Raw genomic sequence first — 21,933 nt, forward strand, 5'->3', positions numbered from 1 at the left:
CCTTTCCTAGCCTCCTAGGCAAAGCTGTGTGGGTATTGATGAAGAGCTCAGTCTGATTTCCAGTTGGCAGAAATGAAGGCATTATTCCTGCCATGGTTCAATTGAAAATGGTCTTGCTTTATACCATCTTGCCTATGCTCCTGAGAATTGCTCTGGTCTTCAGGAAACCTCTGGCTTTGTAAGGCGCTACACCAAGTGCTGTTCTGGGCTGACGGAGCATCTTGTGCTTTCCTGTCTTCAGTTACAGTTCTGCTGTAAAATATCAAGTTAATCTTATGTGATTTCCCCCTTTATAACCCCACGCTTGGTGCTTATGCTTTCCATGGTGTTTATTCCCCCCCCCGCTTTTGTATTTATTCTGTAAGTTTCCCAAGCACAGTCTTTCCACTCTGAAAAGTCTAAATACTTTAATTTCACAATTCCCCGCTGCTCCGCTTGTTCTCTGACCCTTCTCAAAGGTGTGAGCGAACCACCAGTTAATTTCCTTTAAAATTAATTTTAAACTAAGGGCCTTGAATAGTTAGTTCATCTGCAGACCTCATCCTTGTGATGCTCTCCTCACTTGTGCTCTAGGCTCTGCTTAGGAACAGGAGCGCATCCCAGCTAGAACTGGCTCCTCTCCTTCCCCCTCCTGTTTTGGGATTGAAGAGGGAAGGACAGATATCAATAAAAGTGAATGAGACTTTTTGACAGAGCAGCTTCTGCAAGGGAACTTTTTTTTTTTATGGCGCAAACAATGGATGGAGCAGAATTTGCATAAAACTCATTAGAAAAAAGTACAAGTTTCATAAATCTTGTGATAAATTAATGCGATATCGTTCTGAACATGATGTATTAATTTTAGGATGAAATGAATGGGTCTGTGATCATTGTTGGTAATTATGAGGCTCCCAGGCAGTTTGGAGAGGAAATTATTTTTAAGAGGGCTTTTTAAGTGCGGGAACCCTTTTCACACTGGGAATATCTTAACAGATTCAGATTCCTTCTTTTACAAGTGTTTCTTTTCTTATTTTACTCTCCTGGGGTTTTTTTGATGCAATTTATTTACTTCCCTCTTTCATGCTGGTACAGCCTATTCCTTCCCGAACAAAAGGAAACAAAAGTCCTTTCAGTTTTTGCAAACTATCGATGTTCTCCCTTGTCCCAGGGACGGGCAGTGGGTTTTGCAGTGAACCGGAGGGCAGGGAATCACTAGATCCCCTGCCTGAGCAGGCAGGGAGAAAGGAGAGGCAGGCCCGCTGCTGTTCGTAGGGGTTTGCCCAGGGATGAGCACTTTTTAAATCCCTTTTTCCAGGCAGATCTGGAGATGCCACAGTGATACTAAGGCATATTGGTGATTTCAGCAGCAATACACCAGCCCAGTTGGAGAGTTTTGGTTAATAAACAGCTGTCTCTAAACCAAGGAGGTGCCAGAGAGTGAGCAAAGGCTGTGACCTCCATCCGCTGCAAAGAGACAGCACTGGCATGAAGACATACGTTTGAAACTGGTTTTGGAGAGCTTGCTTGATATCTGCGTTGCTGCGAGGCCTGTTTGAAGCTTGATGGAGGGAAATTGCTCTGTCTTAACCGTGTTGATATAGGTGTTGACTTTAATTGGAAGGATGCCACTTCTCTGCCTGCCTGCGTGCCAGCAGCCCAGTGACTGTGTGCACAGCATCAACCAGGAGAGCCTCAGGTATTCTGTTTACTTTAATGATAATGTCAAGAAAGTTCAATATACCATTGATTTTTGTATTTTTTCCCCCTCTCATTTCTCTTGTAAAGTTAACTGAAGTGCTTGCTAAATAGCAAAGTAAACCAAAAAAGCCCTGTGATATAGCTGCTCTTGGTGTGAACTCCTGGCTCTTCTTCACCCGCTGCTGCGTTCTTCCTTCTAAACAGCTTTAAACACCCTTTTAACCATCTTTACGAGAGCTGGGGGGTACGAAGGCAGGCAACGCCTCTTTCTGAGGTTTATCGCTGGCTGTCAGGTCTGCTTATGGATTCTGTCTCGACACTGACTTCCTACTTAAAATAACTAAATGTAGCAGAGAAATTACAGGCTCTGTCTCCTGCTCTGGCTTTGAGCACCTGAGGAGCTAGGAAAACCTCTCTGCTCTGCCTTTCACTTCCCAGCTTGATAAACTCCCTCAGAAATGGTTCTGACTGCACAGATTTGTTTTCTCTCTTCTCTGTCACCTCTGTGTTTGGCACCTTTCTCTCCTGTATGTGATGGGTGATGGCAGTAGTGCACGTGGTTCCTGGACCAGCTTGTCCTGGGCTTTTTCTGCCATAATTGGTGGAGACCTCCTGTTTTTTCTGATGGCAGAAACTGTTCTTTTCTCATTTATTTATTCTGACACTCATTTTAAAAGGTGCTGGTGTCTCCCTGCCCTTTTTCACTCACTGTGCAACACAGTAATAGGAGCGAAGGCAGCCTTGGTGGTGTGGTAAGCTGATGCTTCCCATTAGCACCTGGAAAGAGAAGTGTGTAACATTGAGCTCGACTTGAATTGTAGGAGTGGAAACTTTCTTTGCCGAGTCGTTCTGGAAAGTTTTGGCTCAAGTGATTGAGCCCTTTTTGAGAAGGAGGCCAGAGAGTATCTGTTGAGGTTGTGTTTATGAAATGAGCTGGCAGCCACCTGCTGTGGGAGAAAGCCTTGGAGATGGATAAGTGGTTTGCCCTTGTACCTGTGGTGTGCTTTTAGGTATCCCTGAGTGTATCTGAATGATGTTGGCTAGGGTTTAAGCTCAACATGCTTGTGTGGCACGAGTTCTGCTATTATTGTTCATCCAAGGCATGCTCCAGCTGCGAGGAGTAAGGTCTTCCCAGCAGTAGCAGTAGGGAGCGTGTGGTGGTTAGCCTTTGGAAGATCACATCTTCTGCGTAAGCTATGGCCATCTGTGTCACGGACAGGGAAACTGCTCCAGGAGGCTGGGACCAACTGGGAGGAAGGCAGCAATGAAGATGGAGAGACCCTGATGCCTGCAAGAGATTTCCTAAGCCTAAGCGTGCTTTGGTTTCTCTCCCAGCCACCTGCACTGTGTCCGCACTCTCATTCCCCGCGTCATGTCAGATGGGTTCTCCTGCGTACGCTCTGTCCCCAGCTCTGGGCTCGCCCTCTCTGGGAAAACAATGAAGCCTCATCCCAAACATGGGAGCAGCTCCCACTTGCTGTGGCCTCCTGTTTGAAATGAGATTTTTCTTTGCTAGGGAGTCACTGTCCTTTCCTCTCCCTCATGTTGCTCAGAGGTTGCTCAGCAGCACAGAAATATTGGCATTTCGTCTTTTCTTTTAAAAAATCTTTGGGAAAACATCACGGAAGGACTTTTTTTCTTCATTTATTTTTTTCTGAAAGGTGAAAGAGAAAATGAATTACAGGCAAAGAAAAGGGAGCAGGTGACAAATGAGAAGAGCAGGATTCGAATTTCAAGATCAGATCCATCAAATCCTGACACCAAGTACATCAGAGCCCAGCCTGCTGCGATGAACTGGGCTAATTGGAGATGCTGGTGCTGGGGTAACTGGGGCAGAAAGGCAGGGCTGCTGGCTAGCAGCTAGCAACAGGAGTGTTGTGGAAGAAGGGAATGGGACGTGATTGTCCCATCTCCCTTCCAAGGAAGGAAGGAGGGGAAACAAAGGAAATCTAGTGGTAGCTACTTCGGAGCAAAAGCATGGTGATGGCCTTCATGTAAGGGGGCCCCATGCTGCCAGGTGTGGATGCTAAAATGATTTTTATGTAAATACATTTGTGCTGGTTTGAGAAGTTGAATAGCTACTGAGGGCTCTCTGTGCCAGCTTGCGACCTTTGTTGAGGACCATAGGCACTGCTCTTGGCACAAGGGCTGTCTCCCTGCTGCTTCCCTCCCCAGCATGTCCGCTGCCTCTGATCTGTCTTCTGCTGCTACTTAGAAATTTCTGGCTTTTTGTTCTGTAAACCCCCTTGCTTGTAAGCTGGGTGCCCGTTTTGCTGGCAGGCTCCAGACTGCTCTCGGTAACAGTGGCAGAAGACGGGGAGCCAAGAAGCTGCATGGTGACTATGCCCACAGATATGATCCAGAGCTTGGGAGGGGTGAGAAATGATGAGCCAAGGAGAAACAGGCACTGGCTTTTAAAAGCAGGGATTAAAACACTTTCAATATTAAACTGTAGCTGATGCCTGAAGTCTTGATCCCAAAAGCCAGTGCAGTCAACGGAGAGATTCCTATTAGCTCCACTTGGGTATGGATCAGACCTTTTAAGAGAGCATCTTATTAAGCAACTAATTAGAAACCTGCCCCTTCCGTTGGATCCCAGTGCCCTCCATCCCACCTCACCCCATTCCTGTGCAGAGGATGTCAGCATCTTGCTCTGGCAGCTTGTTTATCATCCGACTCTTTCCCTGGCCTTGGGGCTCAGCGCTTCCCAAACCCTCCAGGAGCTCTGGGATCCTCCCAGAGAGTTGGTTTTTTCCTCCTTTCTTATCTCCCTCTTGAAAGCAAAACCAGTTGAGAGGAACTGGGAAGGCACATTCCTTTTGTCTACTTTCCTCCTTGGCAAAATGGAAGGGCAAGAAAAATATACAGGTTTACAGCTGCAAGCAAGATGCTGAGATGGGAGTTCCTGTATGGGGGGGGAGTACACCTCATAAAGCAGCCAAACCTAAAAAAATTTTATAAAATCCTAGCAAGAACAAAACAAGAGACAACAACAACAAGCTCCTGAGGTCAATCAAAGTTCAAGACTTGGAGAAAGAATAAAATCTGTGTATGTGTGAGAAAGAGGGAGAAGTAGCCATGATTGAGAGAAAGGAGGTAAAAGGAGACAAAATAAATTGTGATTATCTGGTGGAATCAAGACACTTAACTGCCCAGCTTGATTCCTGAGGGGAAACAAATGGAGCCTATAACTTTGCACTGCAGAAGGATAATTTGTCCCTGTTTCTTCAGCCCTCGCTGGAGCCAGGTTGGCACTTGGGCTTGGGGTGGTTCACAGAGCATCCTCACTGTGGGCCTGGGGAGAGGTGGGGCAGGCAACTGAACTGAAGGAGGTTTCCAACAGACGTGGCACTCCTTAGGCTCTGCATGCCCTGTCTGAGCAGGATCCTCTGCTCTTTGATGTGATACAGACACACGTATGTGAGGGTGTTAGCGCTGCTTTTGCAATCCTTTGGCAATTCCTGTGTCGCTTCCATGAAGGGGAGTGTGGAGTCCAGCTGCAGAGCTGAGTATTGCTGGGTCGGGTGCTTCCCTTGGTCTGGCTTCACCTATGGGTGAGACAACAGCACCTTCTCTGTGATCACCCTGGAAAATGGGATTTCTTGTGGTCTGTTGAACGGTGACCGTGGCACAGATGCTCCAGCTGTGTGTTCGCCTTGTGCTATCCAGCTAGTCTGTTCCTCCTCCCTTGCTGCAGTAAATTGAGAGGAGAAAAAGATGTGGGAGAAAAAGTAGGATTCAATAATTTGGTGCTGAGGAAATCGGTGGAATGTACCTCACACAAACTTTTGTCGTAGTGGTGAAGGAGCCCAGCGTGCTCTGCTGCAGTCCTCTCTCGCTGCATCCTGCACGCCTGGTTTACACCACGCACCTAAGCTTAACATTCCCCTGGGGTAAAGCTTGCAAAAATTAGAACGGCAAATGACAAAAGGATTGTGAAGTCTCATTTCTTATTTCAGCGGTCTGTTTCTCATTATCTTCTATTAAATTTGTTATTTTGATCTGTATTTTATGCTTTCTTTTTTTTTCCTCATTTAATGAGTTTGGAGGTGCTCTTAAGTTAGGATGGTGATTACTGACTGGTAGACAGGTAAGGGGATGGGTAAAGACCTCTTAGGGTTTGGGGCCTCACTTGTGAGGGTTTAAGATGGTATTTTCTTGTGATACGGTGCAGCATACGCTTTAATGCTCTGAGCTGCCCTATGTATGTCCTAATGAAGTTTCTTGTTTCTAACACAGAAAAGTTGAGGAGGGTGTAGGCTCTCAATGTTCATCATGTGTTTCCCTTCCTCTTCTTTTATCTGCTAAATCTGTCCTTGATTTTGATACTCTTGGACCAGAGAGCAGTCAAGCTCAACGTGCTGTTTCACAGGGAAATAACTCTGCACGTCTGCAAGCTGGCAGGAGTAAGAAATGCGGGTGGGATGATGCACTCTGCCTAGAAATGCCTTGCCTTGTTCTGCGGGTTATCCTGAATTTAGGAACTAAATTCCCTGACAGTGGGAGATAGCTGTAACGCAAAGAGACAGAGAAGAGTTAAATGTTCATTTGGTGGCTGATTTTTTTTTTTTTTTTTTCTGCAAGTGGGTTTGCAGCACACAAGCCATGAATGCTACTATGATTAGAACTGGGTGGGCCATGGTTTTCCTATTCAGCAGGATTTTTAAGATCGTTTTCCTTCTACTGAGATGCAACTGAGACCTTTTGGAGTTTGAAGTATTTGCAGTTCCAGAGGGAACTGGAGATACCCTGTTAATCTAGGGTTTTTGAATGAGATGTAAAGGGAGAAAGTCTGTTTCTCCCATTAAATCTGGCAGAATAGAGAGGTATGACCCTGGATTTATCTTGTCCTAGTTACTGGCTTTCACTGCCATGGTGACCATCACAGTCTTGCTTGTTTCCTGGGGCAAAGAAACCTTTTCTAAGGGTGGCTTCAGATGTCCTCCAAAATAAAATCAAGCTAGTAGCTTGTTTCATATCAAGGCTCCAAGGTTTGAAAAAGTGTAGGTTCGCTTTGTATCTCTGGTGTTGGCTTCACTGATGAGGTGGGAACGTTGCAGATGAACCAGTTGATCACAGTGGTTTGGATAAGGACTCTTGCTTTTGGGTCTTTGTCCAAAATGTCTTTGATTGTGACCCGTCGCTTGCTTGCACCTGTGTTGGTGGAAGGAATGTTTTTTCCAGTGGTTAATTGTGGTTGCTCTTTTTAAAACAACTGCTGTTCCTTCTCCAAATAGAAATTTGCCTGGCTTTGGGCAATGATTTCTTGCTGTCTTTTCATGCTCTGGAATATTCATCTTTAAGTATTACATTTTGTCCTCTTCCTGAATGTGCTTGAGATGGCTTGAGTCATCTTACTCTTATTTGTCATAAATGAAGCAGTTCAAGCTTTTAAAGTCCTTGTTAGGTGTAAAGCATTTTTGCTAGCTCTTGAACATTTGTGGCTCCCTCTTGCATCCAGTCCTGAAGACGATGAGGCCAGATGAGCAGCTTGCAGAATTGCAGCCTTGGCAGAACCAACTACATAGCCCTAAAATCATTCCTCAGAGTGCCCAAAGAGCACTGTGGCTCTGCCAACCAGGTCATGGAAGGAGGTCCTTGTGTGCTTGGACCTCCAGGCCCACCAGAACAGCTGGGTTTGGGGTGCTCTCCTCTGCAGCTGTGGTTCACCAGCCTTTTTTAAGGGCATTTGAAGCAGGGTCATGAAAACAGATTTTTACCAAACAAGCTCAAATTACCAAGCACTTCACCTGGTTGCTCGGTTCTCCCTGTTATTTGCCATGCTGTCATCTGAGTTTGTACTGACAGCAATTTTACATTGCGCTAGGATGTTCCCTTGACCACAGTTGGTGGCCTTGGGACCTGCCAGGCAGCTGGGTCCTTGCTCAAGTGCGCTTCATCGTTGTCATACAGCACTAAATTTTTAATCAGAAAGTCACACAGTGCTAAGTCAAATGTCTTACAAAAATCTATTATTTCTTTGCAGTTACCTTTATCTGCCAAAATTGTAATCTCATCAAAGAATAAAATCAGGTTTGTTTGACAAGGCCTATTTTCCATAAAATTGTGTTGACTGGCATTAATTATGTTCCTATCGTTTAATTCTTTATTAATGGAATATCATATCAGCTTTTTCCATTATTTCTGCCGTGATTGATGTCAGGCCAACTGGTTGGTAATTGCCCAGGTTGCTCTGCTCGCCAACCTGTGCTGCTGTGTTCTCCCTCTAGTCTGCCAGAGCTTCTCTCCTCTTCCCAGATGGATGAAATTTTGGCATCTGTTCTCCTTGGCCAGATGATTTGGGGTCGCGGAGTGCTCTCATATTACTAAAGATGGCTCACATAGCGGATTGACTCCCATCCTTGAGACCAAGCGGCCAAGAGGATCTCCCATCCTTATCTCCACCCACCAGCTTTTTTCCTCCTATTTTCTCCCCCATCCTGCTGAGGAGGGGACTGAGAGCAGTGGGTGAGCAACAGGCAGCCAGCCATGGTTGACCTGCCACAGCAGACTTTGCTCTCAGAGGTGTCATGGAGAGGCCCAAAATGATTCTAGGAGCTTCTTATGGGGTTGAAATAAGGCTCCAAGGGGGTGGGGGTGGGGTGGCTGTCCCTTGCTTTTGGAGAAGTAGAAGTCATCCTGTTCCAGGAGTGGTGTGGAGATCAGAGAGAGAAAACAAGGCCCCATGCAGCAACTTCAGAGGGTCTGGGTTGCCTCTTGGGTGCCGTTAGGAAGAGACATTTACAACTACATGCCCACAAGGGATGGCTGAGCGAGGCCTCTGTTGTCCGAGTTATTCAGGATACTGGAGAAGTTGGTTTCGAATGTGATTTAGAGAAGGTAGTGATGGATTTGGCCCAGCGCCTCTCATGCTCTCTGGGTGCATGGGCTCCATGTATGCCAGAAAGACCAGCACTTGCTGCAGCTGCTGTGTTTAAAACAAACCCCAGGTCTGTGTCTGGCTCCAAGCCCTACTGAATCCCTGAACCTTGAGGCACCTGCAGGTATCACGTCTGTGCTCTTGGCCTTGGGATGTTTGCTTTTAACCTGGAAATGTTGTATCTGCTGGTGATGCTCCTTGGTGGGGGAGAGTGTGAGGGAGGCTCGTAGGCACTTACTGAGAAGGGGCATGGGTTTCTCCACTAGTGCCCGAAATGGCCATACTTCTGCTGAGATCATGTGACTTTCTCTTTTGATAAGGGTGAGGAAGGAGATGAGCTGTGGTTTGTTTACCTGTTCTAGGGAGAACAGTAAAACCATGCACAGCTTGACTCCCCTTGCTGCTTGAGGCATTGTAGCACCATGGGAAAAGTTTGGGGATGACTTTAAGGGAAGAAGGCAGAAGACCTGAATTCCCTGACAAGCTGAATATTTTCAGGATTTCTTCCTCTCTGCCCCATTTTGCTCATTATTTCTTTCCTTTCCATCTCTCCCAGGTTCCTCAATCACTCAACTGCTGGCCCGGGACCTGGACAACGATCCGCTGGTCTTTGGTGTGGTCGGTGAGGAGGCCAGCCGGTTCTTTGCCGTGGAGAGCATGACTGGTGTTGTCTGGCTCAGGCAGCCCTTGGACAGAGAGGTAATGCCACTTGCTGCTGTGAGCATCCTCTGCTGAGGGGAGGGAAAAAGCCCAACATTTCTGCTCAGATAAATGGTGACCCTCCACCTTCTGTGGCAGCTGAGATGCAGCCTGGTGTTGCTCCCACATGGAGCTGGGAATCCAGGTGTTGTCCACGTTAGGGTCTGTGCCTAGCCACCTTGTCACTGTCCCCAGCTCAGTGGGGACACGGGGAATAAGTACGGTGCTCTGGTCTGATCTGACTTGTTGGTTTTCCTGGATCCCAGAATAATATCTGTGAGTCTGGAAGGAAAGAAAACAGTAAATGGAAATGATCTGTTGAAGAGCCGGGATGCTTGTACATTCAGGGAAATCTATAGGCTCCCTCTTTAAACCTATATTCTGATTAAATCCTTTACTTAGAACAATGTGTGAAGGGATGTGAGGTATCCTTGCTTATTCAATTTCATCATGACTTTTGATCATCTCATGGATTCAGGCTACTGGGTGCTGAATTTGGCAAGATTCTTGCCTCAAAGCTGTTTTACACCCCTATTTTCCATGGTAGCTTTGGTGTGCAAAGATGGTATCCTATCCTGGTGCCTGTTTTAAAAAATCCCTGGGCCTTGCTATATTCCTGGAGCAAGGAGAAAGGCACAGTACAGGCGCTTGGACAGGCGTTCTGTAAGACTGGGAAAATACTATACAACTTGGGCAACGTACTTCATTTCCCCTGTATTTCTGTTGCCTGTGTTTAGCACTTCCTTTGCCAGTGGCAGCGTTATGAAGATAAAACTCATTAACAGACCTCAGGTACTGACAGTCTGCACCAGCAGTGCCGGTCAGAGCCAGCCAGATGTGGGATGGGGAGGAGTGGGGTGGTGGATGCTGCTCCGGCTGGGGAAGGGCAAACCCAATTTCACAGCATTAAGAGCGAGGCTCTGGAAAAATAAAGCATTTTTCTTCACCCTTCTCCCCTCCGCCTCTCCGTGCCAACAGCTGCTGGCATGAGTCATAAATCTTCTCTTATTCAAATGCTTACCGCTTCCCAATACTTATGATAACAGTCTTAAGCTGAGGAGGTGATCAATAGATTTTTAGGTGGCTTTTGATGGAGGGTGGGAAGGGAAGGAGCTGAGCAGAGCTTGCATGCATGGCTGGGCTGAACCGGGAGAAGAGCCTGCACCCATCAACTGATGGTGGAATCAAGCAATATGTGGAAGAGGGTGAAGGCAGACATCTGCATAGCTTAGTATGGATAAGGGAAAAGGTGTAAATGACAATTTATGGTGGAGAAAGCAGGATGGGATAGGAGGGAAGGGATGGAGGTGGACAGAGTGCAGGGAGCAGAGAACACTGGCCTGGATGCAATCAAAAGTTGGGGGAGAGAAACCATACGAGAAGAATGGTGGGGAAAGAAAAGCAAGAGATCAATTCATGTACAATGGAGGAGAAAAAGAGAGACTTGAAAAAGGAGAGGGAGTCATAGTAAGGTAAATGATGCAGGAAAAGGAAAAATAGAGAAAAAGGAGAGAATGTATAGAGGCAAAACAAATTTAAAAAGATTTTTTACTCCCACAAAGATTAGAAGGAAAACAGTTTTTTTTAAAAAAAAGACATATCCAGAGTCTAAAAAAAGTCTATGATGAAATGAAGGGTGGAGACAGAAATAAACATGTGGCAGCTTTCTCTGATTATTTTATCAAGTTTTTAAAATATAAATGCTCAACAGGTTGTTTCTTATCTCCTATTTTTCCTTTCCTCCCAACTGCTTTGTCCCTCACGGTTGCACCGTTGCTTAAAGGGGAAAGGGGTGAAAAACACTGACGTAGCAGGGTGGGATGTCACAAGGAGGAGAGGCTCTCCTCTCCATCTGTATCTCAACTCTTCCTTTTGCCTGCAAGCATTGCTCCAAGGTAGGAGCTAGGAGAGGCTTTCTCAGGTTGAATTCCCCAGATATTTGGATGCAGGGGCCTGGGGGAGCAGATGCGGGGGCAGGAGGGGTGCATGCTCTGGTAAGCTGTTCCCCAAACTCTTCTCCAAGATGAACTGCTATCCTGGTGCAAGCAGAGCACCTGGTCTGGGCACTAGCGGCTGCTGCCTGTCCCTGAGCTGATCTTATTAGGAATAAATCAACCAAATCTGCAGCGTGGAGAGCCATTTCAGGCTTGCTTTCCAGCCTTTCCTGCACAGAATCACACAGAATCACCTAGGTTGGAAAAGACCTTGAAGATCACCTAGTCCAACCATGAACCTCACACTGACAGTTCCCAACTCCACCAGATCCCTCAGCGCTGGGTCAACCCAACTCTTAAACCCCTCCAGGCATGGGGACTCCACCCCTGCCCTGGGCAGCCCATTCCAACGCCCAACAACCCCTTCTGGAAAGAAATACTTCCTAAGAGCCAGCCTAAACCTTCCCTGGTGCAGCTTGAGGCCATTCCCTCTTGTCCTGGCGCTTGTTCCTTGGCTCAAGAGACTCATCCCCCCTCTCTGCACCCTCCTTTCAGGGAGTTGTAGAGGGCGATGAGGTCTCCCCTCAGCCTCCTCTTCTCCAGACTAAACCCCCCCAGTTCCCTCAGCCACTCCTCATAAGACCTGCCCTCCAGACCCTTCACCAGCTTCGTTGCCCTTCTTTGGACACACTTGAGTCATTCAATGTCTTGGAAACAAGAAGTTGCTGTGCTCTAGCAGCTCAGGCAGGGCAGGGGCACTGGGGGTGGGAAAGGATGCTGGGGGAGGAAGGGATCGCTGGGACTGGGGGAACCAAAACACCAGGTAGAGCCCAGGTACCAAATAGGTGCGTTGGTCCAAATCCTGCTGTCCATTCCTGTATGATTCCTTGGTAAAACATGAACAAAACGATTGCTGATGGAAAAGAAAGGTCAGGAAGAGGTCTGCCTCCACTAGCAATATCCCCCTGCACTGACACTGAAATAATCCCCTCTTCCCTACTTGTCCCTCACCCCAGCAACCAGTGACTTTAATATATTACCATTTAAGACCAAGCTGTTAATTTAGTTAAGGCAGCGAGCGGCAGAGAGGGCTACACAGGCATTTTTTTGAATGAGCTTATGGGATTTCAGCCAGTTCTTACTACAGACCCTGGACTTTATCCTAGTGTTCCCAGCTATGTGATATCCCAAGAACTGCTGCGTGGCAGGTAAATTGGGAAAGCAACACCAAGATTTAAATGTCTCAGTGAGACTGTGTGGTATTGTCGTCTTGAACAAAAGCTAATTACACAGCTTTTTCATTGGATTTTCTTCTCTTTTTGCATCATCCCTGTATCTTGCAGTCGGAGATGGTGTCAGATCACAGTACAACATGGGTGTAAACTGCTTTTCTCTGCCTTCCACTTACTCCCTCTTGATGCTACAAGCAGGCAGCCTGCAGCACTGGGGACCGGGCGGGCATGCAAAGAGAGCCAGGGCTTGCTGGCACACTGCAGAAGGTTAAGCAGTGGGCTGCTCTCATCTACTTTAGCTTAGCTGTCTGTTTAAAGAGCTTGGCTGCTAGTTGTGGAGTTGGTTCCGTAGTGCCCACATCCTCCTGACCCAGGGCAGCGCAGCTCTCCACGCCTGTGAAATACACCGAAGCCCTGCTGGCATTAATATTTCTCAGCATTTTATACTCAACGTAGGTAATTGCACTCAAGCGCCCCTTCTCTTCTTGAAGGTCCTGGAAGCATTTTGCATGTAATAATATTGGCTAAAAATCCCAAGCCTGACATCTGCAGATAAACACTACAGTATCTTTAATTATATGTTTTTCTTCTCCTTCCCTTTCAGACTAAGTCAGAATTCACGGTTGAATTTTCTGTCAGTGACAGCGAAGGGGTAAGTGTGGCTTCTCATTTCATGGTCTGTGGCACGGGCAGAGGGAAGAGGAGAGGATGACCGTGGGTTGCTGGGGAACCTTCTGCATCATCCTGAAGGGTCTGGGGAGCCAGGGTTCCCCCTGGCCATCACTTGCCAAAAGCCCAAGTCAGAAAACACAGCCACAATCTTGCTTCAGGTTTTAAATCCACGTGTAAAGCTGACGCCTACTCCCTGTTGTTATCGTTGTTGACTGCAGGTGATCAAAGGGACAGTCAACATCCAAGTTGGAGATGTGAATGACAACGCTCCGCAGTTCCACAACCAGCCCTATAGCGTCCGCATCCCAGAGGTAGGGATTGCTGCAGCCTCTCCCTGGAGCCTGGCTTCTGGCTCTTCCTCAGTGGCCATGCTTGCTGTCTGGTTGCCACTGCAGAGCTGTCCGCCTGGCTGTGTGAAGGCCACCGAAGTACGGGATTGTCCTCCTGCACTGGACCCTCACTGGGGTTGGGGGGAGGGTTAAACCTCTGGAAGTTATTGTTGCCTGAAAATGGGCCGAAGCAAAGTGACCACGTGTTGGTGGAAGGCAGGTGGAAGAGGAGGTTTGGAGCTCAGAGTCTTTACAGCCTTGGTCATCTTTCCCATGACAAATGTGAAGTTTGACAATAGCTGTACATGGGAATCTGTTTCTATTCGTTTGAGCCAGGGAGGATGTGCAGCTCTTGTCACAGAGGTGTGACCTGAGGCAGGATTAAATATTTCACCAAATTCCTGATTTCTGGCAGAGTCCTGACCAAAGGCTTCTGCCTTTGTTGGTGTTTTTTTCTAGCAGCTCCATAGCAGGACTTGTCCCATGATGTCCTAGGAATAAAGTAGATTGGAAGGGACCACAGGAGATCATCTGGCCCAAGCTCCCACTAAAGCAGAGAGGATTTTCATACTAGATCATGTTGCTCAGTTCTCTCCAGCCAAGTGTTGAATATCTCCAAGGACAGTTTCCACAACCTTCCGCCACTCTCTCTCTGTGCTGGCCATTGCAAAGGAGGCAAACCTAGTCATATCATCAGGGAGAGCTTCTGCACCTAGAGCTTAGCTTGGCAGAAATACGCCAGGAACTTGCAGATCTGATGTGAGTTTAGACTTAAAAGATGTGGAGTGAAAGGTGCTTGCTGGTGCTAGGAGGACAAGGTCAAGGTATTACATTTGAAATAGGGGATTAGTAGGGCATTTCATGTCCTCCAGCGGAGGAAACCTCTCCCTCTTGCACTCTGGTGCCAGGGCAGAGCCTGTTTTTCCCAGAGCATGCCTCGGGGTGTGGATGAGGTCAAGTGTGTGTCTGTGTGTGTGAAATCAAGCAGTCTTCGGTAATTGAGAGGTACAAACGATTGTGTTACAACAGTTTATTTAATATGCTGCCTGCTGATGCCCTGCCGTGCTGGGCTTTGATCTTTCCCTGTCCCTCTGCTGTGAGGATGAGGTTTCTTCATTAAGTTGCTTGTGATGTATGATCCGGGAGTTTTAGTCTCATCTTTGCGCCAAGTCATCTGAAACCTCCCTTTGAGAATGACACTGGGTCAGAGTAATTTCTTCTCCTCTTTAAAGCACGAATGGTGCAGAAATGACTTGGCAAAACCTGTGTGAGCTACTCCTCGCTCTCGCCTTTCTGCTCGGACCTCTGGAAGCTGATGGGTGGCCGTCTTGCCTTGCTACTGCTCCTCCTGGTGATGATCTATCTGCAGAGGTCTGCAAAGCAAAAGGAATGTCAGTAGGACTGAAGGAGAATAGCATCCTCTCCTCTGCCCTCAGATTTACCTTCGGTTTTGCTATTTACAGCACCTGGTACAGAGGACTCCCTTCTGCACGTGAAGAGAGAGATGGGAAGTGGGTTTCTGTGTCTCCCCTGGGAACTGGTGCTGTGTTAAGCCCTGGTGTTTATATATCTGGAGCAGCTGTGCCATATCTCTTCTTGTTTGTCGCTTCTGCCTTAAGAGCTGATACTGCAAGTCTTAAGCCTTACACATTTCCGATCTTAACCTGTGTCAAGCCTGGGGAGCAGGGAGGGCAAAGGTGCAGTGCTGGTTTGAAAATTAAGGCTGGCTGAGGAAAGGGAACTGTGGGCAGGTGACCTGGGCAAAAAATAAATAAAAGAAGCAGCAGCTGAACCCCAGAGCCTCCCTCTCACATGTCACGCTGTGCACGTGAGCTGCAGTTCTGCTGGGAGGGATTTCCACGACTGTCTAATTATTTGGGGTATAGCAAGCATGGGGCTTCCCCCTGTGCACCCGCTCTAGCACTTGGCCTTCAGAGCTGTGCTTTTCTGGAGGTTGGCCTAATCTAATTACGAGGCATCGTGTGCCAGTTTCCAGTTTCTATCCATGATCTTTAACCAAGGGCACCAATCAAAGGTAATGAGCCACAAACTCGTTGCTCAGCCAGCATCCTGGAGGCGCTTCTGTTCTTCTGCTGGGGAGACAGCCTTTCCTTGTCAGGCACTGTGAGAAGAGGAGATGGGGTCCCACCACCTAAGGAGGACCCTCCAAGGGCTACAGCCCACAAGAGATGCAAGCAGTGAATTTACTCTGTGTGTGCTGGCATGGCTCTCAAGGAAGAGATACCCCTCTTGCTTTGAGAGTTTTGCTGGGCCACGGGTTGTTCCTGTTGCTTGTCCCCAAGTACTTGAAGCTGGAGGTGATGTGGCATGGAGATGTGCCTTCAGAAGCTGAGGCCCCCAGGGCCAGGGGACACCTGGGATGCAGCTGAGGCTGGGAAACCAGTCATGGTAGGGGATGAGAGCATCCCCAGGTTACCCTCATGCTCTAGACAGCTCAGGCCAGGGTGAGCAGCAAGGGCACGGGTAACAAAATCTGCCTCAAAGACCACTCAGTGCAAGCCAAAGGGCCTATAGCTAATGAATAAAGAGGGACTGGAGCTTGGGTACGGAGAAGAGGCTAGCAGAAGTGCTAGTGCAGCTTTGCATAAACTGGCTCTGTGCAGAATTGGCAGCTAATGAGGGTTTTTCTCTTTTTAATTTTGAGATAAATGGATGTATCGATTTGCAGTTGTCCTAGCTAATGGAGCAGCAACAGAAAGGCTATTTAAACCTCGCTGCTATTGTGTGGCACTAGGAAAGTCAAAAGAAGAGTGTGCATAAATAAATGGAACATGGAGTAAACTGACCTTTAAAAACAATACTGACTTTAAATACCCGTCCTGGCATTTTACGCAGTCCACTTGATTTGAGAATGGGAATTTATTTGGGCACGTGCTGCGGGCTTGATTCCTCTGTAGCATGGGGAGGGGTGAGAGTTTAACCGTGGCCTCCTCTGTGTCGCAGCAGCTCTGAATACCCAGACCGGGTCATGTGTTGGGCTGATGCCACTGGTCCTCTGTGCTTGTTGTGTCTTAATCGCATCCCCGGCACCTGCCTGGAATAGCTGAGTGAGGGCCTGCGTGTCAGTAGAGGGACGTTGCTCCAGTGTAATCGTCCGTCCCGTCTGGGCAAGGGCGCCCCGTGATTTGCTTGTCAAAAGGCAACGAGGCGGTGCGGACGCTTTCAAGTCTGTAAAGAAAAGGGGAATCCTGCTAGAATTGGCAACTTAATTCACCAAGCTGGCCTCGACAGAGCTCATTAAGTTCTCGTGTATTTATTTCAGGCTAATGGCTGTCATGCTGACTGCTGTTTGATTTGCTATAATAGACTTTTATGGCTTTCCAGTTTGCTAGGACGTGTGTGCCTGTGTCTGTGCCCTGTGGTGCTGCTGTAGTACATTAGATAGCCACTCATGTGCTTGCTACTCTGACCTTCAGGGTTTGTTCTTCTCTTGAACGCATCCCTTGCACTTCACCTCGTGCACATGCTCTTTTTTGCCCTCCTCATCCTCAACCAGCCCCAGGGTACCATGTTTCTGGGAGTGTCAGGGTTTGGCTTTTAAATCAGGAGAGATATATTAGTAAACCCGTGGCAGGCTGTTGTGGCGATGCCTCAGTTTCTGACAAGTCCGATCTGCTTTATCTGATCTATTTTTCCATTTGAGTGGGTCTGTGGGAAATGCAGTCTTGTTGGGTTGTCATGGTTCAACTCTTTTACGTGAAGCGAGCAAGGGAAGTGGAGCCAAGCCCCCGTTTTGGTTTTGTGGTACCTGGTGTGGTGTTGGGATCGGGACGGACTGTTCCCCCTGGGTACCTGCTAGGCTTTTCTGTCCCAGCTTCCAAACATGAGACCCTCTGGGGCATGCAGCCCTCCAGTTGCCTTTGAAGTGAACAACCTTTAAGCTTATGCTTAAAAAGCATGGCTCTGCAAGCCTCTCTTCTGTATCTGCTGCTTCCAGGTGCTATGCCGTCTGCAGGACCACATCTTGGATCCTGCAGAGGTTCCTCAAACACTGAGGCTGTTGTGTGGTGTGGTAACCAAGTCTAGTACCTCCTTCTGAAGAGCTGTTTTCCCTCATAACCCCCCAGCATCCTGAGCCTGCTGATCAAGTTCAAACCATCCGTGACCTTCTCTTAGCCCTGGAGCATTGTCAGTCTTCACATGTTGACAGAAAGGTCACTTAATTATTGGTTTCTCTGCTGAATGTTCCCTCAGGAGGTTTCCAGTGGGGTTTTCTCTCCTTTGGTGCTCTCCCCACCTCACTCCTCCTGTTACAGTTAACACACTGAGTGATTTATAAAGTAATACGTATTATTGGGTTACATCTTCCAGCAAAAAGCTGTCCCCAGCCAGGCTCTAGGCCAGAGACTGCCATTTAGCGCCCCAACCATTCATGAGATGACAGTTGCACCATGAAAAAGTATCTGTAACTTGACAGGAGATATTAATTATAACAGGGCTCTGTTTTCAAAAGGCCCCCACTGTGCATCTATAACCACAACCATCCGCCTTGGGAATGTGCTCATCTCGTCTTCTGTTCAAGCAAGCACCAGTAAGAGGCAGGGCTGTGGGAAAGGAAAGTTTCTGGGCTGTACACAGCATCAGCTAGGCAACTACAGTCCAGCTTGCAGGTATCGCATTTTCTAAACTCAGCCCTGATTTAGCAATTTATTTTAATTGGAAGGCAGGCGGGCACTTACCATCAACAGTGGTCCCTTCTGCTCAGGGAGTAGCCTTTGGGATTGAGCCTTCACAAGCTGCTGGTCACCATTTCCATCCTTAATATGGTGGTGTAGTTGAAATAGTGGCTTTTATGATTTTTTTTTTTTTTAATTGTGCAGAAAAGTGCTTGGCGGGGAGGGCGAGGGAAAGGAGGGGACCATCACTGCCCTGTCCCATTACACATCCTGGAACCAGACCATGCTAGATGATGAGCAGGGGCAGGGAGGATCAGAGAAAGCCTCAAAAGCCCTAGCAGTAATTAAAATTATTATTTTGCTTTAATGGTAATAATGTCGGTAATTACATCAGTTTCCCTGCCATCCTGCCAGGGAGTCTTCAGGGGCTCATATAATTCTATTGCGATGGCTCCAAGGCCTGATGCTGCGCATACGAAGCAGCTGCAGCGAGCGTGAGCTCCCACTTCAGCCACATTAGCCATTCCCTTGCATGCTCCCAGGCACCTTTTGGTTTGTTTTTTTTTTTTTCCCCTCCTTTAAATAAAGAGCCTTTAAATTGAAGGCAATGATAACAGAGCTGATAAGAAAGATGTTTCAGCCACATTGCAAAATGGCCTATAATCATTTCTGGCTGTTTTTCTTTCTTATTTCCTTTTTTTTCCTTTTTTTCCCCCCTTCTCCTCACTGACTGTTTTCCTTCTCTCCATGCCCTTATGCTTCTGTGTGGATTAATAATTTACGATGAATAACTAATCCAGCCGTCCCCTCCCTCTGCCACCCTTGCACACACAAAATTTGCAGGAGTATTGAACTCCTCCACAGCACTTCAGATACAATTTTATTTATTTATTTACGCTGTGATATTCTGTTGATTTTTTTTTTTTTTTAAAAAAAAAAAACTTCCTAGAGAGGTGACAAAAAAAGTAGCTAATTATTCATTAAATGAATGTTCATTAAATACTGTTGGCCAGAAGCAAGCCGATTCTCTCCTGGGTAGGCAAGCACCTCCATCTCTTCTCCACCCTGACATCCCATTGGTGTGGCTGGCGCTGGGGACTGAGGGTGATCTCTCACCTCTGGTTCCTGTTGGAGAAGTGGGAAGTGAGGCTCTGACTGGTGCTCACCGCAGTGAGAGGGTCTCAGTTGCACAGGTACGCGGCGATAATCTGCAGCAGGTGAAACAGTTACCAAACTTCCCGAGCATCCTCCTTTTTAATTGTCTTTATTATTGCTGAGTTTCAAAGCCAGCTTCCATGAACCCTGAGGGAATAATTGACTGACAAAATAACAGGTTAGGTCTCCATATCATCTCTCCAGCTTCACAGAGCTGGTCATCATGCATTTGTTTTGACGTTTCTTCTTTCCAGATTTTAAAAAATTATTATTTTTGAGCAACCTTTAATTACTTTCCAATTTTGTCCAGCAAACTCATGGAAGCAGAGACACATTGTGAAGGGTGTGCCTTCCCTCCAATAGTCTTAGGTACAGCCGTACTGTCCACCTATTAAAAAGCCATCTCTAAGCTGGATGAGATAATCCTTTTGAGAGGGTTTCATCTGCTCTGTAATCACTAGGTAGGATATAGTATCCCTCAAAGAAATTATGCCTTCTCCCCTCCTCTCCCAACCCCAGCCTGCAAGATCCACCAAGATGGGGCTATTTCTATATTGCCTAGGAAGATTGAATGTTAAAACATATCTTTACATAGAGAAAATTGCCGAGTCAAGATTTTGCCAGCAGTGCCGTGGGATGCCCTTTCCCATCAGTAATCGAGAGGCTGTGCAAGTGCCCATCTCCTGCCTTGCACTGGCATGGAAGAGCAGAAAGAAGGGGGACTGAGGGATGTGAATAATGCACAAGTCATCAGGCTGAGTTTACTCTGACGGGGGGGATGCCATGTGTGTTGGCAGGCTGGCTACATTTGGCTCTGGGGCGAGTTTGTAAATATTCATAAAGATCCCCACTTTCCACATGCAAGCACAATGTAAACGGACTGTTTAAGTGCAGGGAAGTTCAGGCGCTGTCTTGGGCATTCATTCTGGCTTTCGGATGCTGGAGGTTCCTTCGGGCAAGAGCTTGGAAGCACACCAGGCGGCAGCTGCCATCTTCTCCCCGCTCTTTTCTGCCAGCACCGAAGAAAGACGCTTAAACAAAACAGGCTGCAGTGCATTGAAACAGCATTTGGGCTAAAGGGTTTGCACAGCAGACGTTGGAGATGTCAGTGGGATTTAGGCAGAAACTTTTCTAAGGGGTGAGGTGCTTATTAAAGAGTCATGCTGCATCTGTATGGTAAGACATGGGGGCTTTGAGTGGCATGGCTTGGGTATGGGGGGTTGCACAGGGCTGGGAGGCTTGCGTGGAGGAAGTTGTGTGATGAAGCAGGTGCTCAGACCTGGAAGCATCCCTCCCTCTTGAAGGTCATCTGTGTTCAAGTTTTTGTCATTGTTGCTGATGCATATACTGTGACGCCAGACAGAGAATGTCAAAGGGTCTCAAGTGATGTCCTGACATCCTAGGGAGAAAGAAAGTCTCCACCTCTAGCAGTCCTGTCACTCGTCTGGCTTCACTGGTGAATAGGAGACCCTGGTCCTTTAAAACACGTGCCCGAGGAGTGAAATGAGAGACGCAACAGAAACTACTGGGGCGGAAAACTCCAAATGGCGTGGAAGTAATGTGTAAAGTGTCCTGGAGATAACAGTCATTTCCACCAGGCAAAACTTGGGCTCTTTCTGGAAGAATAGTGCAGCAAGGAGGGGGGGCAGCCTGAAAATTAGAAATAGTCGTGCTGTTCTGACCAGTATAATGCTGGGGTAGATGAGGGGGACAGGGGAAAGCAGAAAGGGGAGAAAACAGCAGATTTAGATCTGAAAGGAAAGCTAGTGTGGGGCAGCAAGCAATTCGGTGCCTCTGTGGAGGAGCCATCGTGCTGGGAAAATAAGACTCCCAGAGCCAAAGAAATAATCTTGGGGCAGAGGAAGAGAAAGTATACAGAAGCATTCTCCAAGTGAGGAGCAGCCAGATGAAGAGGGGACAGGTAACTTAGACAAATCAATAATCATTCCTCTTGGAAGAAATGGGGGACAAGGGAAAACATCCTCACTCGCTGAGCTCCTGAACAACCCCAGGATGCAGGCATGCTCTCCAGCGCTCTGCAGGAGTTTCCTTGTATGGGTGCTGTGACCCAGTACCTTCCCGTCCCTTGCTGATTTTCAGAGCTCTGAGTTTATTACAGGTGTCTGTCTCAGACCCGTCTCCAAGGTCAGGACAACTTCTGAGCACAGGATGGCCAATGCCAAGTGATGACGGCTCCTTGGGATCCCCTCGGCCCCGCTGACAGCAAGTGGCTGGGTTGCTCAGACAACCAGTTGTGGTCCCGCAGCATCTTTTGCTGCAGGAGCGACTGAGGCTTGGGCTGAAAGGCTGCTCTTCTAACGGGGACTGGAAGCACCCGCATGGGGCATTTGAGCCCAGCCCTTTTGGAATAATTACACTTACACATCTGGGCAGCAGATGGCTTCAAGGTCTCTTCCTTGTCCCCGGCAGGAGGAAGGGCTCTCTGCTGCCAGAAACAGGCAGAGAAGCGAGGAGCTAATGAATGTGACCTGCTAGCAATTAGTTTTGTTTTATCTCTCTTTCCTCTGGTTACGATATTCTCCCAGAAGCCCGGGACGTAACTTATTATCTCGTGCCAGCCAGCAAAAGCCGCATCCCCTCCCTTTGCATCCCTGTTTAGTTTACCTCACTCTCTGTACATCATCTTTTAAGTCAGCAGCAGGAGCGTGCCTGGCTGTAGAAATGTTTATTAACGCGTTCAGGCTGCGAAGGCAGCGT

General features: G+C 47.6%; 1 protein-coding gene across 1 annotated transcript in view; it reads left to right on the forward strand.

Moving 5' to 3' along the window:
- The window catches only part of CDH23 (cadherin related 23), a 215,559-nt gene that overhangs the window by 42,747 nt on the left and 150,879 nt on the right, over window positions 1-21,933 (forward strand). Inside the window, exons 4-6 of the mRNA XM_074830236.1 lie at window positions 9,114-9,256; window positions 13,027-13,074; window positions 13,313-13,405. Coding sequence (XP_074686337.1) covers window positions 9,114-9,256; window positions 13,027-13,074; window positions 13,313-13,405 — 284 coding nt within the window. The remainder of the gene's footprint in view (window positions 1-9,113; window positions 9,257-13,026; window positions 13,075-13,312; window positions 13,406-21,933) is intronic.

The sequence above is a fragment of the Strix aluco genome, chromosome 7 (genome assembly GCF_031877795.1).
Source record: "Strix aluco isolate bStrAlu1 chromosome 7, bStrAlu1.hap1, whole genome shotgun sequence".
Lineage (NCBI taxonomy): Eukaryota > Metazoa > Chordata > Aves > Strigiformes > Strigidae > Strix > Strix aluco.